The 26119-nt window shown below is 49.8% G+C and overlaps 2 protein-coding genes across 12 annotated transcripts; one reads left to right on the top strand and one right to left on the bottom strand.

Annotated features, from left to right (window-relative positions):
• Nucleotides 1–44: 44 nt before the first annotated feature.
• NR1H3 (nuclear receptor subfamily 1 group H member 3) lies at nt 45–17784 on the bottom strand. 10 transcript variants are annotated; one of them, XM_081240557.1, is made up of 10 exons: nt 17694–17784; nt 5809–5888; nt 5107–5295; nt 4428–4694; nt 3958–4166; nt 3672–3851; nt 3406–3505; nt 839–952; nt 526–620; nt 45–340 (listed from the first exon to the last, which is right to left on the bottom strand). In XM_081240557.1, exons 2-10 carry the CDS (start codon nt 5849–5851, stop codon nt 194–196), a joined length of 1344 nt encoding a protein of 447 aa, XP_081096683.1. In that variant the 5' UTR covers nt 5852–5888; nt 17694–17784; the 3' UTR covers nt 45–193. The 10 variants fall into 10 exon arrangements, with proteins under 10 accessions (XP_081096683.1, XP_081096685.1, XP_081096684.1 ...); XM_081240559.1 differs by lacking the exon at nt 17694–17784 and adding an exon at nt 7166–7242; XM_081240558.1 differs by lacking the exon at nt 17694–17784 and adding an exon at nt 6991–7012.
• Nucleotides 17785–17899: 115 nt separating this feature from the next.
• Nucleotides 17900–26028, top strand: ACP2 (acid phosphatase 2, lysosomal). Of its 2 annotated transcripts, none has more exons than XM_081240569.1 (11): nt 17900–18067; nt 18664–18759; nt 19092–19178; nt 20286–20438; nt 20548–20646; nt 20726–20815; nt 21285–21414; nt 22209–22291; nt 22406–22512; nt 22600–22775; nt 25075–26028. In XM_081240569.1, the coding sequence occupies exons 1-11, from the start codon at nt 17954–17956 to the stop codon at nt 25206–25208; spliced, it is 1269 nt and encodes a 422-aa protein (XP_081096695.1). In that variant the 5' UTR covers nt 17900–17953; the 3' UTR covers nt 25209–26028. The 2 variants fall into 2 exon arrangements, with proteins under 2 accessions (XP_081096695.1, XP_081096694.1); XM_081240568.1 differs by having other exon boundaries at nt 17904–18067; nt 21282–21414.
• Nucleotides 26029–26119: the final 91 nt, after the last annotated feature.

Raw genomic sequence — 26119 nt, 5'->3', positions numbered from 1 at the left:
CGTTTTAGCAGGATCCCTACTACCCAGCAGCCACAAAACTCCCAACCCTTTGACTCTCCTTTAATGCCACTTGAGGATCTCCTTTGCCCAGCCCTCAGGAATGTCTGTCCTTCTCAGCCGGTTCCACCTCTAGGAGGCAGCCACCAGCCTCAGCCATCCAGCTCAGAAAACAGAAGATACAGGGGAAGATCGGTCACTCGTGCACATCCCAGATCTCAGAGAGCAGCGGGGGAAGCTTTTTATCCTGCAGGCGCAGTGCAAACACTTGCTCTGAATGGACACTGCTCAGTGTCCGGAGGTTCACCAGTTTCATTAGCATCCGTGGGAACATGAGTCGGTCCTGGGAAAGAAGGACAAGTATAGCCTTTGTCTCTCCCCAGGGAAGGGGGGCAAGGGTGGGGGTTTGTGGGAGAGGTAGAGAATTGTCTGCACGATGTAGTCAGGGAGGGATTCTTGAAGGGAAAGCAGATGTGTCAGGGGATGAGCCTGTGGAGAGGAGAAAGAGGGCACAGTGGGGAGACTCACATGGGGGTGGTGGATGGAGACGTAGGCATGCAGGGCCTCCACATATGTGTGTTGCAGCCTCTCTACCTGGAGCTGGTCCTGCACGTTGGGCCGGTCTATAGGTCACCAACAGAGTTGAGTAGCAGGTCTGGCCAGGGTCTCATTTCCATACCCCAAATCACAACCAAAAAATAGGGACATGCCCTACCCAACCTCTCCCATCCCAAAGTAACACAACAAGGGCCTCCACCCCCACGGTTCTTGCCCTATGGGGCCTGCAGCCCTCTTTGGTGTGAGTCTCTTGCTCGTTTACCCTCTTGCCCCTCCTCCACACCTGCAGAGAAGATGCTGATGGCAATGAGCAAGGCAAACTCAGCATCATTTAGTTGCAGCTCATTCATGGCTCTGGAGAACTCAAAGATGGGGTTGATGAACTCCACCTGCAGCCCTGGGGAGGAAGAAGAGAGGCTGGGTTGTGTGGCATGGGCAGCACTGCTCCACTGAGGAGACTACCAGGGACTCAGTACGAAGTCTCCAGGGCTCTGCTGTATAACCTCGGGTACGTTTCTTAACCTCTCGAAGCCTCATCTGTGAGGCGGGAATCATATCTGAACTTATAAAACTGTTGTGAGTGTTAAATGATAAAGCATACAGACCACTTTGCACTGCACCCAGCATACAGAATGTGCTGAATTAAATGACAATAATTCTGTTAGAATTCTTAGAATGCTTGAGGGCCCCACATTACTAGAAATAGAAGCAACCCTTATGTTTGTTTATAAAAAGACTGCTTCACTGGCAATTGGCCTTACTTATTTGAATACTAGCAATACGTTTCTTGTTTCACATCACAGGGGAAACAAAGCAATGTGGTTGAGGGTGTGGACCCTGGTGTCAGACTCCCTGGGTTTGAGTCCTAGCTCTACCATTTACTAGGCTTGAGTAAGTTATTTAAGCTCTCTGGGCCTTGGTTTTCCCATCTCTAGAATGGAGATAATAATAGCACCTACCTCATAATGGGTCCTTAGAATAACGAGTGGCACATATGGTAACTCCATGTAAGTGTTTGTTAAATAAATAATAAATTTTAAAAATAGAACCAGCCTTCTTACTGAGGAGACCGAAGTTCAACAAACCATGACCTGAAGTGGTGACATCTAAAGAACACTTCTCCCAAACACACTGTCGAAGTCTGCCCACCCCACGCCATCCCCTAGTTTTCTCAGATGTCTTTTAGCAACCATCTGCTAACTTTTCCATTCCAGGCTTCTTGATTAGTCACTTCCTGTGCTTTCACCCCGATGTTTATCAAGTGTGTGTTGATCCATTTAATGGACAAGCCCCATTTAGAAAGCATTTCTTGGTGAGGTGTCCAGCCTTGAATTGTGTTGAAGAGCCCCTTCATACAGAGAGGACGAGCAAGTTCTAGAGTTACGCCCCCTGTGAGGGTCGGCTACTGCTCGCTGAGTGGACGCCCCCAGTGTGATCGGTTCACATCGTTAGTCACCCACGCGAGTGGCATGTGGTAGTGGAAGTAAAGGAGGAGGGAGACCTGCCCAAAGAGCAGCCCTGTCTCTTCTCCCCGCACTGAAAAAGTGAGAAATGAAAAACAAACATCATGACATAAAAACCGCTTATATAAATGAATCTATAAATAGATACAGATTCAGACAGCACAAGTCCGCAAGTGCTGAAGGAACACGCAGACATGAGAACAGGGAAGAGTTCAGAAAGGAGGATGTTATGAAGGAGAAGGCCGTGGTTAACAAGGACTGGGGTAATAACCAGCTGGGGAAAAGGTGATTGGGTAGAGAAAGGGGGCAGGGCTGGGCTTTTAAAGCTGGAAAAAGTCATTACATCACTCCTATTAGGTGCCTGTACATTCAGGCAGCACACGGGGCACTACAGAAGGCAAGAGGTGTCAACACAGCCCTGCCGGACCCTATAGTGAAGGGAGGCCTACCTAGAAAGCTCACTGGGTGGCCTGTGATGGGACGAGAGCTGGCCTGAGTCACCGGAAGCCTCTGTGAGCTCTGCACTGGAAACCAGTATTCTCCAAACCCGAGAATGGAGTCAGCATCAGCCGTATTTTACAGACCCACTCACTCAGGTGTTAAACCACCAAGTCTCTTGTTCAGCCTCAGTCCTGTCCCTCCGAAACACCTTCCACCTTCCATCCTTTCCCAGCCCTCCTCCCACAACACAAACCAGCCATTGAATATGAGGAAACCAAAACTGCTTAGCCTGCAAGCAAATGTCAGATAGAGAACAGCATCGTGAACTAATTCTTGGAGAAAGTACTCCAAGATACGCCAAGATGGGGATAGAAGTGTTCACTCTTATCCTAAAACTGCCTCATCTGGGCACATCTGCCATGTTTTAATGCCAATTCCATGGCTACTCAGAAAGCACAGCTGAAGAGGAGGAAATCAGTCCACATGATCCAAAAGAGCACATCTGAGAAAGATTTTTCAATTTTGACTACTAAAAGGCTTGGTGAGGTTTTCAAGGTTTTTTTCCTAGCTGTAAAGTCTTTTTTTCAAGCAAAATATTATGCAGAAGCACAATATATAAACGCAGATTTAAAGGGAGTTTCTGCTTTGGCTGAAGTTAGGGTGAAGGACGTTTTTCCTCTAAGGTGACACTTCCATGGAAACCCCCCTCAGGTTCCTGGGAACACAGTTTGAGAACCACTGGCCTAATGCAACAGAGGACAGGAATCTATCTGGGGCAGTTAAGGGAGACCTATCAGCATTCCAACTTTCTGTCTTGGAAAAACAAGTGGATCCTTCCCTTTGTAGCCACTCAAACCCTGGGCCTGTAGCTCTGTAGTCACTATGGGCCCCATGACAAAATGCATCTGTTCATCCAACCCAGTCCCTTTGTGATCTCAGTTCTCACCTGCTTTGGCAAAGTCTTCCCGGTTATAACTGAAATCCTTGAGGAAGGTGATACTCTCACTCCCAGGGTTGTACCTCCGAGATGTCTCCAGAAGCATCACCTGCACACAAATATTAGGCTGGTCTCGGCCCAGGGCACCTTCAAGGGAAGGTCGAGCCCCTCATCCCTACTTCCCAGTGCATGTGGCTTCCCAGCTAGCTGGCTGGGGGCCCCTCCCACAGACATCCGGCTCTGGTCCTCCCTTCACCCTCGGCCTTGCCAGCCACCTCAATTGCAGAGGTCTTCAGGAGGGCAATCTGGTCCTCCCGGCTGAGCTGCAGGAAGCCCGGCAGCTGTTTGGCAAAATCAACGATCTCCTGCACAGAGACAATGGCCAGCTCCGTGAAGTGGGCAAAGCGTTGCTGACGGGCCTCCCGACTCTGGGGATCTGGTGCCATGGGCCAAGGCTACCCCGAAAAGCAAGGAGGAAAGAAACAAACCACTCTGAGTCAGGCATCAAGAAGCCAGCTGGTGCTCTGGGCACAGCGACCTCTCCCCAGGCCCCTCAGGTACCGTGACTCGAAGCCGGTCGGAGAAGGAACGTCTGTTACACTGCTGCTGGGCAGCCACCAGCTTCTCAATCATGCCCAGCTGCTCCGGGCTGAGCTGGGGCAGGACTTGGGGCGGAGAGGAAGCCCTCGGGGGCAGGGATGTGGCCTGAGCCTGTTCCTCCTCTTGCCGCTTCAGTTTCTTCAGACGGATCTGTTCTTCTGACAGAACACCTGAGAACAGAGCCAGACGTGAGGAGGGGAGAAGAGGGGGAGACAGGAAGTGGGGATGGGGCAGAGGCGTAGTTTGAGGCTCCAGAAAAGCAGAGAGTTAGGTAAAGACAAGGAAGAGATTTTAATCCACACTTAGGGACCGTGTAGCAAGGCCCATAGGCTCAGCTGCCTTTCTGCACCCAGACGCTGGCACCCAGACATGCCCTCTTCCCCATTGGCCTAACCACCCCCCTCCCCCAGCTCTAGTCCCCAGACACTCACACTCCTCCCGCATGCCGGCCTGGCGGCATTTGCGAAGGCGGCACTCCTGGCACTTGCGACGCATGTAGGTGTCCATGGGGCAGTGGCCCCCACTGTGGCAGACGTAGCGCGCCCCTTTGATGACACTGCGGCGGAAGAATCCCTTGCAGCCCTCGCAGCTCAGCACGTTGTAGTGGAAGCCGGAAGCCTTGTCCCCACACACACTGCACAGCTCATTCCCCAGCATTTTGGGGGCTGGCCCCTTTTTCCGCTTTTGTGGACGAAGCTCTGGGTACAGGAAAGAGCCTTAATGTTCTTCTTCAGGGAGAAGGCTAGGTGCCCAGCTGGCCACTGTCCTGAGCACTCAGTGACCTTCATTTACTTCACTGTACAAAGTCTATTCTAGTCTCTCTATTCTAAGAAAGTAGCTCTCGTAGGCAAAGTGCTCTTATGTCCTAGGTACTGTCTGAGCCCTTTATATGCACTGATCCTTACAACCATAAGAGATAGGTACTCTTGTTATGTCCATTTTACAAATAAGGAAACTGAGGCTCAGAAGGGCCTAAGAAACAAAATTTACACTCAGATCACTTAGGTCTAGTTGACTCCAAAGCCTTTGGACTTAACCATGATCTTATAAGGTAAAACCCCTCCCGGATCCAGGGAGCCCTTACCTCCTCCAAATCCAGCAGCTCCTCACCTGTGGACTCTGGAGGGGCCTCCACCTTGGGGAGCAGGGTTGTGGGCTCTGCTGCCTCCAGCCCCACCCTCGAAGTGCCCCCAGCAGATTGGGGTGTGCTACATTCCTCCCTGAGGATACAGTTGCTGCTTCCCAGAGGCTGGCTGCTTGCATCTTGTGCATCTGGCTCCCACAGCTCCACTGCACAGTCTGAACCCCGAAAGAGAGGCACAAGGGGGTCTCAGGTCCCCAGCATTCTCCTGGGAAACTGCAAACTTATCTCCACCCATAGAGGGCAGTAAAACGTCGGCTCCGGCTTTGGGACCCTGCGATTTGTGTGGGCGCTAGGGCTAATCACTTGTAGTCCCCTGCACCTCAATACCTTAAATAAGGATGTTAACCTTTGTCCCCTTGCAGGGCTGAAGTGCATCCATCTCAGAGATCAGACAGAACTCTTGAAAGCCAAGCTGGATAAGCATTGGACATGCCAAGCCTCCCCAGCAGCAAGCCCGGATTGAGAAGGACGGACGGGTATCTCCAAGGGCCAGGCACCAGAACCAGGGCAGAGACAGTCTGGGCAGAGGAGGCAAGCAACACCAAGAGCAGCTCTGGACTGCTCTTCAGGGAGGGGCAGATGGTAGGTAGTGAAGGAGGCTGATTCCCGCGGGAGGAGAGGAGTTGGGGCCTGGGCTCAGGGGAGAGGGCTGGAGTGAAGAAGCTTACCAGGAGAAACATCAGGCACAGGGGCCTCCAGCCACGAAGACATCTCTTCCTGGAGCCCTGGACATTACCAAGGGACTGTCCTGCAGGAATGATCCAGGTTACACTCTTCCCAAACTGGGTTCCCTCCCCTCCTGATCCTGCTTTTTATCTGTACTCGCATACCAGCTAACATTTACCTGCCATATATGTGTCCGCCTGTGCTAAGGCTTTCCATGCCTTCCTCACAATATCCCTATGAGGTCAGGGCTATTCTCAAGCCCGATTTACAGATGAGGAAACTGGGGTTCAAAGACATTAAGAAAATAGCCTATGGGCACACAGTTAGGCAGTGGTAGAGCCAAGACTCCGACTCTGGTCTCTCTGACATCGAAGTCTGAGTTCTTGGCTACCATGCCACCTTTTCTCCCCAGGACCCCCTCCAGGCCATCAGGGAATGTTTGGGCACAACTGCCTGGCTCCGGTCAGAGCCCCTTCCCCCTCACTCCAGCACTGGGGACCGCCAAAGTTGGGCAGAACCAGGACATGTGACCGAGGCTCCCTCCACCCAGTGAAACACACTGCTGGTTAGACAGCCTCACTCCTGCCACCTCCCAGGGTCCCAAGACAAAACTCTTGCCTCCAGAAGTCACCCCAATTCACATACAGGACCTCCTGCCCCGACCCCCTCAGAAGTTATCCTGGGACATAAACAGAATGCTGTCGCTGTCCGAGCTTCCGTCCCCATCATCCTTTTCACTTCTCCCCAGAGACCCCTTTCTAAATGCACAGGACACCCCGCCGCCCCCGCCCCCACCCGACCCGCGCCCCAGACACACAGGCAGAGCCCCAGGCCAGCGCTGAAGAGCAGACCCACCGAGTACCCAGGCCGCCAGACTCTGGCTGGGGCAGTCTCTGGAGCCCCCTTGCTGGGAGAGGAGGATGGTGCAGTCCCTGGTCCACAGGCCTCAGCGGCCGGGTAGCCGGAGCGGAGCAAGAGAGGGGCCGGGAGCCGGGAGCCGACCGACCGAAGCCCTGGTCTCCTCGCCCCCGCCCACGGGCCGCTTCCCCACCGCGCTGACTCCGCCCCCTGCCGGCCGGCCACCCCCTCGGCCCGGCACCACCCCCGGCCCCTACCCCCTACCCCCAAGCCCGAAGGCCGCATTTTCCTGCAGGTCTGCCCGGTTCTCCCCTTCCTCTCCTCACCCTGGAGGCTCTGAGCTGCTCTTACAGGCACCTCCCAGGCGCCCCCACCCCACTCCCGGCAGCCTCCAGAGTCGTTTCCTCCCTTCCACAGACACCTCGCGGAGCAAAGGTCCCGGCCCGGAATTGCGACACCGAGCCCCAGCTTGCTTTCCCGGCCTCCCTCCTCCTCCTGTACCTCTGGAAAGGGGCCAAGAAGCTAGCCCCAGGCCTCAGCCAAGCTGATAGAACTACAGGGGTGGAGACAGGCAGGTGCTGGGCCTTCCAGGGAGTCTCTGAACGTGGGTGCCCTGCGGAGGCCAGAGAAGGGAGGAAGCCGGAGCGGGGGCGGGGGGTGGTGGCGGTGGAAAGAAGTCGCTACAGCAGTGGATGGTCTGGGACGGGAGACAGCAGATCTGGGTGCCAGTCCAGGATGGGCCTGAGAGGGTATGCAGGTACCCTCATCTGGGGAAGGGTTCCGTCAGAAGTGAGGGCAGCCTCTGTCCAGCATCTACTGAGACTGTAGCCGTGCCTTCCCGCCTGAACATGAGGTCCATCCCTGAAGGTAGACACCTCGTTTTACTGATTTTATCTCCCCTGAAACAGGGCCTGCCATAAAGTAGAAACAGAGTAGGTGCTGTGGTTCTGTTTGTTGAATGAATAAGTAAACAAGAAAAATAGTATCATCCTCTTCTATACTTGTTGGCTCTAGTCAATTTCATCATTGCTTTAGTGCTTGGGCTCTGAGCTCAGATTTTGGGCTCAAATCCAGGCCTTGCCTCTGCCTCTTATTTGCTGTGTGATCTTGATTAAGCAAGTTACTTAATGTCTCTGAACCTCTGCTTCTCTATCTTTAAAACAGGTATGATAATAATGGTTTTTGCCACATAAGGTTGTCGTGAGAATAAACAATGTATCGGAGCACACAGTAAGAGTACTAGAAATGGAAGCAGTAATTAAACTCCCGATCCTTTCAGCTATGGGTCTTACCATCGCCTTGAATCTGTACACTGTTAACCTTCCTGTGCTTATTTCCATATACAAACCCCTCACTATCTCTTCTGGTCCTTAGAGCAGCCCCAGGAGGGAGGGAGGGTACAATAACACTGAGCTCATGGGAGAGTCTTTTCCAAGACCACACACAGTCAGTAGCCAAGCTGGGATCAGAATCCAGATGTCCTCACTCAGGTCCCTGTCCTCTTTCTTTCTCCTGTGTCAGAGTCCAGGAGACTCATCTTGTTGCCTCTCAGGTCTGCTGGACGAGTGAAGTGAGATGGACGAAGCTGGGGCTGGTGGGCTGCAGTGGGAGAGGCAAGGGGCCCTGGGGATGCTTCAGTCCAGATGTGGGAGGCAAGGAGCTGAGGTTACTGCTGGTTGTTCCCCCCCTGCCCCACTCCCAGTTTCCTGCTCACAGGCTCTTCCTGTTTTGCTGTGAAGTCCAGTTCCCATGGGCTCCACATGAAAGCACAGAAGGACAGGGGGCCAGGGCAGGCGGCCAGAGGCACTGAGACAGAGATGAACAGGACACCAGGGAAGAGGAGAAGAGAGGGAGTAGGGAAAGAGTGGACATGGGGTGTGGGGGAACAGGACGGGAGAAGGACAGGGAAAACAGAAATAGAAAGGAGCCTGGTGAAAGATGGGAGGAAGCACAGGGTGGGGCAGGAGGAACAGGCGGAGGTTAGGGAGCAAAACTTGAGAAGACAGCAGGCTGGATGGTGTTGCAAAATCCGTCCATGTATTCATTTTCACATTTCAGAAAAGCCCCTCTGACACCCCCATCTCAAAGTTCTGCCTCCAGCTTTTGCTCTTGTTCCCTCTCATCACAAGGTCATCCCCTCACAAGGCCCCCACCCTGGTCCGGGCATCTCTGAGTCATGAGCACAAGGCTCTCCATTCCTCTTGCTTATGTTCCTTCCCTGATTTTCACAAGGCCCCAGCTGTCCTGGGAAAGTCAAAACCAGGGACCATAGTCCCTGGGAAACTAGAACTGTCCTGTCTCAGCACCCATATCATCGCTCCAGCTCCCTCCTCCACCTTTCTGCATCCCCAGAAGCTCCAGCACAGAGGCAGAGTCAGCGATGTCACTGAAACACCTGGTTCAAGGAACTTGGGATGGAACATTGGTCTGGGGACTGATGCTCTATCTTCTGGGAGTTGGGAGAAGACCCATTCACTCCTGATCCTCAGCTCCCTCTCCTGACACCCTAGTCTCCCCACAGGCAAGGACCCAGCACTGCACACAAGCCGCATCGGGAGTCCTCTGACCCAGGCTAGAGCCAGTTGCTGAACAAGCAGGTTAGGGCGCCATCTCCCCCACACAAGGGATTCAGCCTCAGCCTAATCTCAAGTAAGGGAGGAGGAAGCATTACTGCCAGAGTTACCCCTTCAGGTTACGGGGGTTCAGGAGCCTCCCCCGCATGAAGATGGGAAGGGAGAGCAAAAGGGGTGAAGACCCAAACCTGTTGGTGGTATCTCCACAAAGCTTCTAGAGATTAATGACTGGGACTTCTTCTCCAAGCCAGGGCAAGTAGTCAGGTGATCTGCAGTGGGAATCACATGTCTCACTTTGCCAGACACCCCCCCGGCCCCCCACTGTGCAGTCCCACCAGCCCACTGGAAGTGTTAGGTGCAAAGCCTCCCAGCCCCATGGGGCCTTTCCTATGTTTTCTTGGCTCCTAGAAGAGGCAACATGCCTGGGAACTCCTTTTAGGGTCTTCCAGGTCACACTTCTGACCCCCAGAACCTCCAGAGGCTTCTCCTTGCAGCAAAGGGAATCTTGAAGCAAAGATAGGAGCGTTCACCAGCCCACAGTTATATGCAGTACTGGATGTCACTCCCATGAGGCAGGCCACAAGATACAGTTGGCAGGGATGGACTGGGGCAATGGCTTCTTGCTGCCTCCATCACCATTCTAGAAGGCTGCAAAGTATGGGGGTCATCTTGCCTGCTGCTCAAGTGACTCCTCCCCAGCCTCCCAATCACAGGAGAGAGAAGAACCCAGGAATTCCTTCTTCCCAGGTCTATGAAGTTCAGAGATGATACAGACAGTAGAAAGAAGAAAAGTAACATTTATTAGGCCCTACTACATACATTTATCTTCACGTGTATTATTTTATTTCTCCTCATATATAATCCTAGAAGAGAATACTAGCAAGGGGTCAAATATCAAATTTGAATACAAGTATAGCTGACTCAAAAGCTCAAAACTCAAACAAAAAATGCCCACCTCACCCCATTACACAAAACTGCCCTCCCAGATAGGAAAAACAGTCCACTCACCTGGATCTAGGTTTGCTTCTGCCAACACAGGGTACAGCAGTGGTTCCCAAACCTGGCCTCATTTTCAGAGATTCTGATTTATTGGTCTGACGTACGCCCATGTATCCATCTATCTAACTATCCATCTACACATCTATTCTTTTTGCATCTGTAGTTAGGAACCAAGGTGTGGGGACCACAGAATCATCTGGCAGAAAACATGCAGAAGCTGGGGGTCAAGAAACCAGGGCTCAGCTCTTGGCTCTCCCATGTACTTGTGGTGTAATCCTTACCCTTCCTGGGTTTATTTCTCACCATAAAAAGTGAAATAGGGGCTTCCCTGGTGGTGCAGTGGTTGAGAGTCCGCCTGCCGATGCAGGGGACACGGGTTCATGCCCTGGTCCGGGAGGATCCCACATGCCGCGGAGCGGCTGGGCCCGTGAGCCATGGCCGCTGAGCCTGCACATCCGGAGCCTGTGCTCCGCAACAGGAGAGGCCACAACAGTGAGAGGCCCGTGTACCGCAAAAAAAAAAAAAAAAAAAAGTGAAATAATATCTTCTCCATCAATCCTTCCTACATCGGATGCTTGCAGGCACAACGAATATAGAAATAGTTGAACAAGTGGGAAGAAAAGCAAACGATGAATTTAAGGGATTTTTGTTCTACTTGCTAAAATTTAATAAGCCCGGGATTTACATTCTGAAATCACAATGGTCTGGCTAGTTTGCAAGGAGAGTAAGGGGCATATTAAAACAAAAGACTCAAAAAGTCCCACTAATATGCAGAATTTTGCCAATTAGCCATGTCCCATTCAACCCCACCAAGGTGAAAAGGTTTCCTTTGCTAGAAATCTCTTAATTGAAAGTATGTGGGGGCCACTGAATACAGTTAAGCAATGCAGCTTGAGTAGCCTGTGAGAAATAAACCACTTTAAGGGCTATTTGACTGGAAATCAGAAAACTTGAGTTTTAATCCATTCTCCTAAACTGTGTGACCTTGGACAAGTCACTTCCTCTCTCTGGGTTTGTTTTCTTATCTGTGAATTAAGGGGACTAGGTTAGATCAAGGATTCAGAGGTGCTGATTTATGAAGCCTATGAATGGTCTTCATGAACCTCTTGGGATTGTATGCAAAATTCCATTTGTGTGTGTGGACATTTTTCTGGAGGAGAGGGGACTAAATTTTCATCTGATTCATAAAGGGGCCTGTAACGAAGAAGTACAATTCTGCAGCTCGTGGAAGGAAAACCACATTCACAGAAAGACAGACAAAATGAAAAGGCAGAGGACTTTGTACCAGATGATGGAACAAGATAAAACGCTAGAAAAACAACTAAATGAAGTGGAGATAGGCAACCTTCCAGAAAAATAATTCAGAATAATGATAGTGAAGATGATCCAGGACCTCGGAAAAAGAATGGAGGCAAAGATCAAGAAGATGCAAGAAATGTCTAACAAAGAACTAGAAGAATTAAAGAACAAACACCTAGAAGAATTAAAGAACAAACAAATAGAGATGAACAATACAATAACTGAAATGAAAAATACACTAGAAGGAATCAATAGCAGAATAACTGAGGCAGAGAACAGATAAGTGACCTGGAAGACAGAATGGTGGAATTCACTGCCATGGAACAGAATAAAGAAAAAAGACTGAGAAGAAATAAAGACAGCCTAAGAGACTGCTGGGACAACATTAAATGCAACAGCATTTGCATTATAGGGGTCCCAGAAGAAGAGAGAGAGAAAGGACTTGAGAAAATATTTGAAGAGATTATAGTAGAAGACTTCCCTAACTTGGGAAAGGAAATAGCCACCCGAGTCCAGGAAGCACAGAGAGTCCCAGGCACGATGAACCCAAGGAGAAACATGCTGAGACACACAGTAATCAAACTGACAAAAATTAAAAGACAAAGAAAAATTATTGAAAGTGACAAAGGAAAAAACAACAAAGTAACATACAAGGGAACTCCCATAAGGTTAACACCTGATTTCTCAGCAGAAACTCTACAAGCCAGAAGGGAGTGGCACGAAATATTTAAAGTTGATGAAAGGGAAGAATCTACAACCAAGATTACCCTACTGGGCACAGATCTCATTCAGATTCAAAGGAGAAATCAACAGCTTTACAGACAAGCAAAAGCTAAGAGAATTCAGCACCACCAAACCAGCTCTACAACAAATGCTAAAGGAACTTCTGTAAGTGCGAAACACAAGAAAAGAAAAGGACCTACAAAAACAAACCCAAAACAATTAAGAAAATGGTAACAGGAACATACATATCAATAATTACCTTAAACGTGAATGGGTTAAATGCTCCAACCAAAAGACACAGGCTTGCTGAATGGATACAAAAACAAGACCCATACATATGCTGTCTACAAGAGACCCACTTCAGACCTAGGGACACATACAGACTGAAAGTGAGAGGATGGAAAAAGATATTCCATGCAAATGGGAATCAAAAGAAAGCTGGAGTAGCAATACTCCTATCAGATAAAATAGACTTTAAAATAAAGAATGTTACAAGAGACAAGGAAGGACACTACATAATGATCAAGGGATCAATCCAAGAAGAAGATATAACAATTATAAATATATACACACCCAACATAGGAGCACCTCAGTACGTAAGGCAACTGCTAACATCTATAAAAGAGGAAATCGACAGTAACACAATAATAGTGGGGGACTTTAACACCTCACTTACACCAATGGACAGATCTTCCAAGCAGACAATTAATAAGGAAACACAAGATTTAACTGACACAATACACCAGAGAGATTTAATTGATATTTATAGGACATTCCATCCAAAAACAGCAGACTACACTTTCTTCTCAAGTGCACACAGAACATTCTCCAGGATAGATCACATCTTGGGTCACAAATCAGGCCTCAGTAAATTTAAGAAAATTGAAATCATATCAAGCATCTTTTCTGACCACAACGCTATGAGATTAGAAATCAATTACAGGGAAAAAAACGTAAAAAACACAAATACATGCAAGCTAAACAATACGTTACTAAATAACCAAGAGATCAGTGAAGAAATCAAAGAGGAAATCAAAAATTACCTAGAGACAAATCACAACGAAAACACGATGATTCAAAACCTATGGGATGCAGCAAAAGCAGTTCTAAGAGGGAAGTTTATAGCTATACAAGCCTACCTCAAGAAACAAGAAAAATCTCAAATAAACAATCTAAACTTACACCTAAATGAACTGGAGAAAGAAGAACAAACAAAACCCAAAGTTAGTAGAAGGAAAGAAATCATAAAGATAAGAGCAGAAATAAATGAAATAAAACAAAGAAAATAGCAAAGATCAATAAAACTAAAAGCTGGTTCTTTGAGAAGATAAACAAAATTGATAAACCTTTAGCCAGACTCATCAAGAAAAAGAGAGGACTCAAATCAATAAAATTAGAAATGAAAAAGGAGAAGTTACAACAGACACCGCAGAAATACAAAGCATCCTAAGAGACTACTACAAGCAACTCTATGCCAATAAAATGGACAACCTGGAAGAAATGGTCAAATTCTTAGAAAGGTATAACCTTCCAAGACTGAACCAGGAAGAAATAGAAAATATGAACAGACCAATCACAAGTAATGAAATTGAAGCTGTGATTAAAAATCTTCCAACAAACAAAAGTCCAGGATCAGATGGCTTCACAGGCGAATTCTATCAAACATTTAGAGAAGAGCTAACACCCATCCTTCTCAAACTCTTCCAAAAATTTGCAGAGGAAGAAACACTCCCAAACTCATTCTATGAGGCCACCATCACCCTGATACCAAAACCGGACAAAGATACTACAAAAAAAGAAAATTACAGACCAATATCACTGATGAATATAGATGCAAAAATCCTCAACAAAATACTAGCAAACAGAATCCAACAGCACATTAAAAGGATCATACACCATGATCAAGTGGGATTTATCCCAGGGATGCAAGGATTCTTCAATATATGCAAATCAATCAATGTGATACACCATATTAACAAATTAAAGAATAAAAACCATATGATCATCTCAGTACATGCAGAAAAAGCTTTTGACAAAATTCAAACACCCATTTATGATAAAAACCCTCCAGAAAGTGGGCATAGAGGGAGGCTACCTCAACATAATAAAGGCCATATACAACAAACTCACAGCAAACATCATTCTCAATGGTGAAAAACTGAAAGCATTTCCTCTAAGATCAGGAACAAGACAAGGATGTCCACTCTCACCACTATTATTCAACATAGTTTTGGAAGTCCTAGCCATGGCAATCAGAGAAGAAAAAGAAATAAAAGGAATCCAAATTGGAAAAGAAGAAGTAAAACTGTCACTGTTGGCAGATGACATGATACTATACATACAGAATCCTGAAGATGCCACCAGAAAACTACTAGAGCTAATCAATGAATTTGGTAAAGTTGCAGGATACAAAATTAATGCACAGAAATCTCTTGCATTCCTATACACTAACAATGAAAGATCATAAAGAGAAATTAAGGAAACAATCTCATTCACCATTGCAACGAAAAGAATAAAATACCTAGGAATAAACCTACCTAAGGAGGTAAAAGACCTGTATGCAGAAAACTGTAAGACACTGATGAAAGAAATGAAAGATGACACCAACAGATGGAGAGATACACCATGTCCTTGGATTGGAAGAATCAATATTGTGCAAATGACTATACTACACAAAGCAATCTACAGATTCAATGCAATCCCTATCAATTTACCAGTGGCATTTTTTACAGAACTAGAACAAAAAATCTTAAAATTCGTATGGAGACACAAAAGACCCCAAATAGCCAAAGCAGTCTTGAGGTAAAAAAACGGAGCTGGAGGAATCAGGCTCCCTGACTTCAGACTATACTACAAAGCTACAGTAATCAAGACAATATGATACTGGCACAAAAACAGAAATAGAGATCAATGGAAAAGTATAGAAGGCCCAGAGATAAACCCACGCACCTACAGTCAACTTATCTATGACAAAGGAGGCAAGGATATACAATGGAGAAAAGACAGTCTCTTCAATAGGTGGTGCTAGGAAATCTGGACAGCTACATGTAAAAGAATGAAATTAGAACATTCCCTAACACCATACACAAAAATAAACTCAAAATGGATTAGAGACCTAAATGTAAGACTGGACACTATAAAACTCTTAGAGGAAAACATAGGAGGAACACTCTTTGACATAAATCACAGCAAGATCTTTTTTGATCCACCTCCTAGAGAAATGGAAATAAAAACAAAAATAAACAAATGGGACCCAATGAAACTTAAAATCTTTTGCAAAGCAAAGGAAACTACAAACGACAAAAAGACAACCCTCAGAATGGGAGAAAATATTTGCAAACGAAGCAACGTACAAAGGATTAATCTCCAAAATATATAAACAGCTTATGCAGCTCAATATTAAAAAAACAAACCACCCAATCAAAAAATGGGCAGAAGACCTCAATAGACATTTCTCCAAAGAAGACACACAGATGGCCAAGAAGCACATGAAAAGCTGCTCAACATCACTAATTATTAGAGAAATGCAAATCAAAACTACAATGAGGTGGGCTTTCCTGGTGACGCAGTGGTTGAGAGTCCGCCTGCCGATGCAGGGGATACGGGTTCGTGCCCTGGTCTGGGAAGATCCCACATGCCGTGGAGCGGCTGGGCCCATGAGCCATGGCCGCTGAGCCTGTGCGTCCGGTGCCTGTGCTCCGCAATGGGAGAGGCCACAGCAGTGAGAGGCCCGCGTACCGAAAAAAAAAAAAAAAAAAAAAAACTACAATGAGGTACCACCTCATACCAGTTAGAATGGGCATCATCAGAAAATCTACAAACAACAAACGCTGGAGAGGGAGTGGAGAAAAGGGAACCTCCTGCACTGTTGGTAGGAATGTAAATTGATACAGCCACTATAGAGAACAGTATGGCGGTTCCTTAAAAAACTAAAAATAGAATTACCATATGACACAGCAATCCCACTACTGGGAATATACCCAGAGAAAACCATAGTTCAAAAAGACACGTGCACCCCAATGTTCATTGCAGCACTATATTTACAATAGCCAGGTCACGGAAGCAACCTAAATGCCCATCAACAGATGAATGGATAAAGATGTGGTACATATATACAATGGAATATTACTCAGCCATAAAAAGGAACGAAATTGGGCCATTTGTAGAGACGTGGATGGATCTAGAGACTGTCATACAGAGTGAAGCCAAAAAGAGAAAAACAAATACCGTCTATTAACACATATATGTGGAACCTAGAAAAATGGTACAGATGAACCGGTTTGCAGGGCAGAAATAGAGACACAGATGTAGAGAACAAACGTATGGACACCAAGGGGGGAAAGTGGTGGGGGTGGGGGTGGTGATGGTGTGATGAATTGGGAGATTGGGATTGACATATACACTAATATAGATAAAATAGATAACTAATAAGAACCTGCTGTATAAAAAGTAAATAAAATTCAGAAAAAAAGGGGGGGGGGACTTGTGACCAAATAAGGCTAACTTTTTGACTACCTAGTCTTCAGCTCTCAATTTCTATTCACTTCTCCATAACAATTCTGGAAGTAATGTTTAGATCCTGAGGTATATATAAATAATTCAATCTGGAGTCCTGGGGCAAGATACTGACCCTGCTTTCTTCCATATATTCTGATTACGTTTTATTTCTCCAGTGATCTGAGGTGATTTGCTACTAGGGGGCAGATCTGAATCAAAGCATCCCAAGGGCCTATGATCTGACCTCCTGGAGCTGTGAGTCCCTCCAAGCTGGTCACAAAGCCCTGAAGCCAACTGGCTGCACCTGTATCCTAATGGTCAGTGCCAAGAGGGCCTCTCTGATTCTGTGGAAATCCCACCTACTCCCACCGTATATACTCCTTCCCCTTACCCCTATATATCTCCCCACTGGTCTGAAATTTCTCCCCTACGGATTCACTGCTTTGGTTTTGCAAAGTCTGAACATCCTGTGCAACCCAACTCCTTTAAGAAGAGGCATGACATCTTGATTCTAATTAACTAAAACTTGGAAGTGGACGGGTGGGAGGACAGGGAAAGGACTGGAAGGGGGAGTGAGAGGAGTCCTGAAGCTTTGCTCAGGAAATGAGCATTGGCTACACTGGGACCAAACTCAGGGACACAGGGAGTCCAAAGGGCTGTTTACACGCTGTGCCCTACACCCCAAACAAGACTTCTTCCGGGGAAGAGAGCCAGGGCCAAGGCTCAAATTCCACGCGAAGGAAGGGGTGTGGAGAAAGGCGCCCTATACCACCCCTCGCCCCAATTCTGCACCGCTCTCGCTCTAGGTCAGGCCCGGCAGCACCCCGGCCCGAGGGGGTCGCTTGCTGTGCCGGCCACGGTCCGGCCCAATACAAGAGCCACCTTGGTACTGGGTCTCCGCGGGCAGAGGCAAAACCCACGCTCAGTGTTCTCTTTACCAAGACGAGGTCTTCAAGCCCTTTCTGCAGGGCGAGGTCGCGCTACATTCCCACGCTTCTCCGCCACGGCGGGATCGCGAACCTCCTACAGGAATTCCCTACCGGATTCCTCCTCCCACCGTCCCTGCCCCCCCCCCGCCCCTTTAGCAAGATGGTAGCGAGAGCACTTCCGGCGTGTGTCTTCAGGGGTGCGTCCGGGCGGCTGCTGCAAGTGCCACTCAGCGGGTTCCAGCCTCTTTGCTGCACAGACTACAGCGGTGATGGCGGGCAGACAGTTCGGCTGGAGCCGGGTGGCTCTTCTCCAGCTCTTCCTTGGTGTGAACCTGATGGTGATGCCACCTACCCAGGCCCGGCGTCTGCGTTTCGTTACCTTGGTAATGAGAGATGGGGTCGCCAAGGGCTCGCCAGTGCTAGGAGGGCACCGGCCTGCGGGTGGAGGGATGGGCGGGGCTTGCTGGGGTCTGGGGTCTGTTGGAGGAGGAGGAGCTGGTTTAAGAGAAGACGACCGGCCTGCGGGGTTGGAGGCCAGGGTTCGCAGTTTTTGTGAAGCTCTGGTGTATTTGGGGGGGGGGGGGAGGGGTCAGGGTGTACGGAGTTCAGTATTAGAGGATAGGTCGGGTGAGTCTGCCTTGGGACAGGGATGTAGCTGAATGGAAAGAGGCTCGCGAAGAAAACCTTTGGTGATTTTTTTTTCCAGTTTCCCCCACCATCTGCATTGCTTTTATTTCTTTTCCTTTCCCACCTGTACTTTTGATTTTCCCAAGGTCTCCAGTGGCATTGCTTAGCCAAGTTAGAACCTCTGGAACCTGGAGGAAGTTACTGACTTCTGAGTTGGGGTCTTTTGCAGTTGGTAGAGTTAAGGCTTCCCAGAGGGAGTAACGGCTCCTTCTCAACGTGGGGCAGAGTTTGGCTCTGTGTCCACATCGAGGGGACCCTTCTGACCTGTAGGCTAAACATTTTCTTCCCTCAGCTGTACCGACATGGAGACCGTTCACCCGTGAAGACATACCCCAAGGACCCCTATCAGGAAGACGAATGGCCCCAGGGATTTGGTCAGCTAACCAAGGTGGGTCAGAAGCCAGCTCTCTCTCAGGATGAGCTGTAGAACGAGTGACCTCTAGAGCAGGCTGCAGAGCTTGGGGCCTCACCAAACTGCTTTTTCCCATGTGGGTGCTGATTTTGACCACATTTCTTAATCTTACTTTCATCTGTGCCCAGATTAAAATGGGCATACATAATGCCACGCACAGTCGGCCACTTTAATAAATGACTCCTGGGATCAGATTAACCCACTCCTACTTTCAACCAGGAACTTGGAAAGCAATAGTGGCTAAGCCCTGTGGTAATCGTGAGCCATCCCTTCCCTCTGGGCCTCTTAACCCTTGGGTTTGCCCACAGGAGGGGATGCTACAGCACTGGGAGCTGGGCCAGGCTCTGCGACAGCGCTACCATGACTTCCTCAACACCTCTTACCACCGGCAAGAGGTAAGGCTGGGAGTTCTAGAGGCAAGGGAAATGGGAAGTGCCGTTCTCACCCTCTGCCCTCAGGGAGACTACGGGTGAGACTGGGCACTCTGGCCTCCCTCCATGCATTTTTTTTTTTTTTTTTTTTTTTTTTTTTGCGGTATGCGGGCCTCTCACTGTTGTGGCCTCTCCCATTGCGGAGCACAGTCTCCGGACACGCAGGCTCAGCGGCCATGGCTCACGGGCCCAGCCGCTCCGCGGCATGCGGGATCCTCCCGGACCGGGGCACGAACCCGTGTCCCCTGCATCGGCAGGCGGAGTCTCAACCACTGCGCCACCAGGGAGGCCCCCTCCATGCATTTTTAGTTACAGCACAACTACAGGACAAGACATCCAAGGGCTGTCTAGAACAAAACCCTAGAGGCTGAGTTGCCCCTGCTTGGCTTGGAGAGAGGCAAAAGTGATCAAGCATGCCAGCTGACTTAAGGATCTGGCAAAGTAGCTTCTGACTCTGTGAAGTAACTCAGGCTTCCCATCCAAGACACTTACTGAGCACCTGTTATGGGGCATTGCACAGAATGGTGCGCCATACAGATATGATCTTTGTCCCTAGATGTTGTTATTGTTCCCTTGAGGGCCAGCCGTATCCTGAGCTTGCCCTTTCTCACAGCTTATTCCGCCCTTTCCACAAGCAAATATCTCTGTCCCTTATTTTATTTCCTCTCCTGGTCTCTAAGACAGTTATAAAGGGGGGTGTGACTGAAGACAGTTTCTGCCCTCAAGGACCCAGGCCTAGATAGGGAGACAGGTGTTGTAATAAATCAGGCAAGCAGACAGACCTGAGAGTCTTGTTGACTAAGCACTTTGGGCTGGGAGGGGCATTTGAACTAGAGCCATTCCCACAGGAGTTCCTCACAGATGGGGGACAGCTACGCCCCCAGCTGAGTGGGCCTTGGCTGGGAAGAGGGAGGGGGAAGGCCAGAGAGGGGGAGAGGGCCAGAAGCATGGTGGGTTTATAATTTGCTAGGTGACCACCAAGAACAGGACCTCCCCTGGAGCCCCAGTGAGGGGCCAGAGCTCCCCCACCCCCCGCTCCCACAGGTGAGACTTATGTTGTCATCTCTGCAGGTTTATGTGCGAAGCACAGACTTTGACCGGACTCTCATGAGTGCTGAGGCCAACCTGGCTGGACTTTTCCCTCCCGACGGGATGCAGCGCTTTAACCCAAACATCTCTTGGCAGCCTATCCCCGTCCACACTGTGCCCATTGCCGAGGACAGGGTAAGACCAGCCAGCTCTTCCCTAGAGGTGGTGACAGGGACAATTCTGGCCGTTGGCCTGCTGATCCCCGACTCCTTCTCTGCCTCTGCTTCCCCGCTTTGGTCTGCAGCTGCTGAAGTTCCCATTGGGCCCATGTCCCCGTTTTGAACAGCTGCAGAACGAGACCCGGCAGACACCGGAGTATCAGAATGAGAGTATTCAGAATGCAGTGAGTGGGGCTGAGGTGGAGGTCACCACACTGTCCTTTCCCCCAGGGCAGGACTGATCCCCTGATCCATCTTTCATAGCAATTTCTGGATATGGTGGCCAACGAGACAGGGCTTACGGACCTGACACTGGAGACCGTCTGGAATGTCTACGACACACTTTTCTGTGAGGTGAGCCGGCTCAGGGTCCCCGGTGTGACCGCTCTTCTCTCATACCTCGAGAGGCCTAGGTGACCAGGCCAAGTAGAACACAGTGCCTGGACACCATGCTCACTGGGGAGGTCCAAGCAAGCCACCTCTTGTGAAACAAGGGAACTCCCCTCACGGGTGAAAAAGAACCTCAGAGTGGGAAATAGTTTATCAGTTGTCAGCAGTTCCTGCTTCTGTCCACCCAGAGCTCTCGTGGTATCTGACTCCATTCTGCTGAGTCACACTTCTCGCTCCCAAGCCTCCTTTCCTGCTCCCTGCAGCCTAAACACCATCCACCATGTCTCCTGGTTCCAGTCCCTCTGCCTCTCCTCTCCCTCCCCTCTCACACACACACACACACAGGTACTGTCCCACGTGGGAAGAGAGCTGCTCCCGGGAGAGGCTCTGGCCTAGGCTGGGGAGCTAACCTGCCCGCTGCCGTACACAGCAGACACACGGGCTGGTCCTGCCGCCCTGGGCCTCGCCCCAAACCATGCAGCGTCTGAGCCGGCTAAAGGACTTCAGCTTCCGCTTCCTCTTCGGGATCTACGAGCAGGCAGAGAAGGCCCGGCTGCAGGGGGGTGAGTGACAAAAGCAGCATGTCACTCCCCTGTCAGAACCCTACAGCATTAGACATCTGCTACTGGGGGCTTCTTACATGCTTACTTCTCTACCTGAAGTGTTCTCTGCTCGTTCAGAACCAGACCCCCCTAGTTATCCCGTCAGTCATCCAATCTCCCCAGTTCTCCAGATACTTAGCATGTTTGTCACTGTGTGAGTGACCACAGTTAGGTTTTTGTGCTTTTCTGCCATTCATATCCTTAAGTTTCACCCATGTCAGAAGACCCTCCCTTCCCTCAAATGACTTCCTACCTCCAGAGGACCACCGGGGGCCACTCTGAAAGGACGCTGAGAGTAATACACGTGCCAGTTTCTTCATCTGAGCACCCAAGGGAGTGCCAGCTGCGAGACCTTTCCAGCATCTTGAAAGTTTTCAGAGCCTGCACATAACAGAGTTCCCCTGACCTGGAGCCCCCATCCCGTGCATGTGCTCTGAAGCAATCTTAAGTTTATATTTATTCCCAACTGGAGTAATTCTTCAAACATGGGCGGGGCCTCGTAGCTCCTTTATAAATAAATGGGCAGGTTTCCACACCTGTGGGAAATATAGATATCTTGTTTTGTCTTGCTTCCTTCTGTACATTTGGAAGTTCTTAGAGAGCAGGGTAGAGTTTGCGTGGATCCCCTGAATCTAAAGCGTTCTCTGTGCTGGTGATCACACCTAGGACTGGCAGAGGGGGAGAGGACCTCAGATAGGTCTAGTCAGAAGACGGTGATGGCCGTAGCCACTGACGCTGGGGACTCTCTCCTTCAGGAGTCCTGCTGGCTCAGATACGGAAGAACCTGACCCTCATGGCAACCACCTCCCAGCTCCCTAAGCTGCTGGTCTACTCTGCGGTAAGCTTCCACGGTCCCCAGTGTGCTGACGTCATGTAGGAGCTGGATCTCTCCTCTCTTCAGCGCCTGGGGGTGTGGGGGGCAGTGCTGATGGGGAGCCCTTCTCTCTTACAGCACGACACCACCCTGGTTGCTCTGCAAATGGCGTTGGATGTCTACAATGGTGAACAAGCCCCCTACGCGTCCTGTCACATATTTGAACTGTACCAGGAAGATACCGGGTGAGTGGAGCTATGGGTCTGCCCTGAGGAGGGGCGCTCACGTGGGGACTGTGGGCAGCTCCCATCTTGTCTCCTGTCAACCCTCAGGAATTTCTCAGTGGAAATGTACTTTCGGAATGAGAGTAACAGGGCCCCCTGGCCGCTGATCCTGCCTGGCTGCCCTCACCGCTGCCCGCTGCAGGACTTCCTTCGCCTCACAGAGCCTGTTGTGCCCAAGGACTGGCAGCAGGAGTGCCGGCTGGCGAGCAGTCCTGCAGACACAGGTGAGCTGCTGCCTGCCTCCACGCTGGCCGTGTCCCAGAACAGCTTACAGTTCATATCCACAGGTCTCGAGAGAGCTGATGCACTTCCAGTCGTCCTGTTGCAGGGATGGCAGTCCTTTAGCCAGCTCAGACGCTGCATGGTTTGGGGCGAGGCCCATCCTATCCCTAGACAGTTAATTTCCCACCCTGAGACGTACTCCTCGTCCTCAGGCGATGCCCCTCTTCTTATACTAAGAGAAAATAAAAGCAACCGGGAGAGAACTGTCTTGTCCTCCCACCACCAGCTGTTCCAGCTTACTCGCTGGTACAAGCCACCACTTGGAGCCAGCCTTTCCACTTACACTCTGGGTCCATCTCTTCTCACCTCCACACGGACCCCGGTGCTCAGTGTTACCGCTCTACTGGATCAGTGTCATCTCAAAGCCTAACAAAAACCTCTTTGGCCCACGTCCTTCTCCAGCTGCCACTCCTTTTCTCTCTCCCCTTCTTGGGTGTAATCCTTCAAAGGGTTGCCTAGACTCTGGTCTCACTGCCTCACTGCCCATTCTCTCAGACTCACACTGGACAGTCTTATGTCACCTGCCACTCCATGGAAGCCACTCGTTAAGGACCAATGACCTCCTCTTACCAAAGCCAGTGACCAATTCTTAGCTTCTCTCACCTCTCAGCAGCATTACAGAATCGATCACTCCTTCCTTAAACACTTCCTTGGCTTCTCTGGTTTTTCTCCTAACTCACAGGCAGCTTCCTTTACTAGCTTCTCCTCCCCCGCTAACCAGTGGATGGCCCAGGGCTCAGTCTCTCTCCTTCCCCATCCACGCCTGCTCCCAAGGTGAGCTTATAGCCTTACATACCATCTCCATGCTAAGTTGTATCTTTTTATGACTCACAGATTCATGACCTCTTCTCTGAGCTGCAGGTTCACATATCTAGCTGCTGACTTGAGGTCTCTACATGGATGTCAACTAAGGCATGTCACAGTTGAAGTCTAAATCCAAGTGCTCAAAAATCAGTCAGTCAATCCAAATGCTCTTCCCCCAAATCTGCTCTTCCTCCAGGCTTCCCCCGCTTAGTAAATGCCGCATTAGCCACCTAGGTGTATAGCATAACCCAAAGCGCTATCCTGAACGCCCTCTTCCTCAGACCGCAGATCCTACCAGCCCAGCCCTTGCTCCCTAGCCCAGTCTACCATCACCTCTTGCCTGAAGTACTGAAAAGCTTCCTCACGTCCTTTCTGATTCTGTTCTCGGCCCTACCAGTGTTTCAGCACAACAGAGTTAATGTTTTTAAAACATAAATCAGTTCACATCACTACTCTTCTCAGAATCTTCCAGTGGCTTCCCATTACATTTGGAATAAAACCCAAGTTCTTGGGCTTCCCTGGTGGCGCAGTGGTTAAGAATCCACCTGCCAATGCAGGGGACACGGGTTCGAGCCCTGGTCCGGGAAGATCCCACGTGCCGCGGAGCAACTAAGCCCGTGCACCACAGCTACTTAGCCTGCACTCTGAAGCCTGCGAGCCACAACTACTGAGCCCGCATGCCACAACTACTGAGTCCACGTGCCACAACTACTGAGCCCGTGCGCCTAGAGCCCGTGCTCCGCAACAAGAGAAGCCACCTCAATGAGAAGCCCGTGCACCACAACGAAGAGTAGCCCCCGCTCGCCGCAACTAGAGAAAGCCCACACACAGCAACAAAGACCCAACACAGCCAAAAATAAATTAGAAAAATAAATAAATTTAAAAAAGAACCAACCAAAAAACCCCAAGTTCTTTACCATGGCCTCCAGGCCTTACTTGGTCTGGTCCTCCGCCCTCATCTCCTGTGCTCATGTATTCTGCTCTAGCGATACTGACTTTCTTGCTGGTCCTCGAACATGCCAAGCTAATTCCCTTTTGCATTTGCTTCCCGTCCACCCACCCCAACCCCCATCCCCGCCATCCCCGGCCTCAGGACACTCTTCTCTCAGATCTTCTGTATGTCTCAGTGACTCCAGGTCTCTGTTCAAATGGTCACTTTCTCAGTGACACCTTCCCTGACTGACCTACCTCTCCATCATTTCCCCCTTACCCTGCTTTGTTTTCCTTTATGGCATTTGCCACTAATCCATCATGTCTATCATTTGCTTGTCATGGCATCTCCTCTCCTAGAATGTAAAATCTACAAGGGAGGCTTTGTCTTGGCCACCTGTGATATCCCCATTGTAAGAACAGCACCTGGCGTGTGGTAGGCACTCAAATATTCGTTGAATGAACACTGACATGACCTTTCTCTCCCCCTCCCTGCCCCGCGCTCAGAGGTGATCGTGGCCTTGGCTGTATGTGGCTCCATCCTCTTCCTTCTCATAGTGCTGCTCCTCACCGTCCTCTTCCGGATGCAGGCCCAGCCTCCTGGCTACCGCCACGTTCCAGACGGGGAGGATCGTGCCTGACAACCACTCAGCCCCCTTCCCTCTGCCTCCTCGGGGAGGTGGGCTGGGCCTTGCTCCTGACTGTTGCTGCTCCCCACCCCGTGGTCAGGAGACCCTGGGTTGGGCCTCCCTCTGATCACCCCAACCTAGATGAACAAGTGGGGCTCAGCTTGGCCCGTGGCACCTGTCACTCAGCATTCATGTGCCTGACGTTAACCAAGTACTGTGTTGGACGCTGGCTTTCTCCACACGGGATTTGCCTCCTCCATGCTCCCTTCTAAGGACCTGAAATGCAGACGAGTAGTCAAGCTTCACTCAGGACCTAGGATAAAAAGGCTGAAGGAGTTGCTGCTTGATCTGCTTTGCCTCTCCATCAAGCCCTGCTCACTCTCTCTTCAAACCCAGAGTGTTTGGCAAATGGCCCAGAGGACACCGTCTTGCCTCTCAGTGCTCATTTTAGTGGGAACAACTGCAAAACACTGGGGGCACAAACACCGTCCACCAAGGAACCAGATCACCCAAGAGCCAGCCAGCGAAGTTTTCCTTTGTCCAGCTGAAGCCACCATTAACTGGAGTCGGACATAATGCTTCCAGCATCTTTGTCACCCCTGCCCCTTGAGCAGGTCGGAAGGATGTGTGTACTTGGGAGGGGGTTGGGGGAGGTGTGGGGGGGGTGAGTTGTGGTACAGAATCACGAAACTACTATCCCTCTCATCTAGGCTAGGATCTCCTGGGATCTGCCAGGGATCTCCAGCTGGCAGGCTGTGAGCTGAACAGCTCCTGACTGTGGTCTAGAATAGGGCTGAGACAGCTTCCAGAGAATGAAGGTTTTGGACTCTTAGTGCTGTTTTCTGTGCCTTTTCTTCATTTTGGGGACCTGAGAAGCCCTTTGACCAGGTCAGTGCTGGAAGATCTACTCAGAAGCTCAGTTG

Source organism: Mesoplodon bidens (assembly GCF_964165515.1).
Source record: "Mesoplodon bidens genome assembly, chromosome: 7".
Classification (NCBI taxonomy): domain Eukaryota; kingdom Metazoa; phylum Chordata; class Mammalia; order Artiodactyla; family Ziphiidae; genus Mesoplodon; species Mesoplodon bidens.
This window is presented reverse-complemented; position numbering and strand designations above follow the sequence as displayed.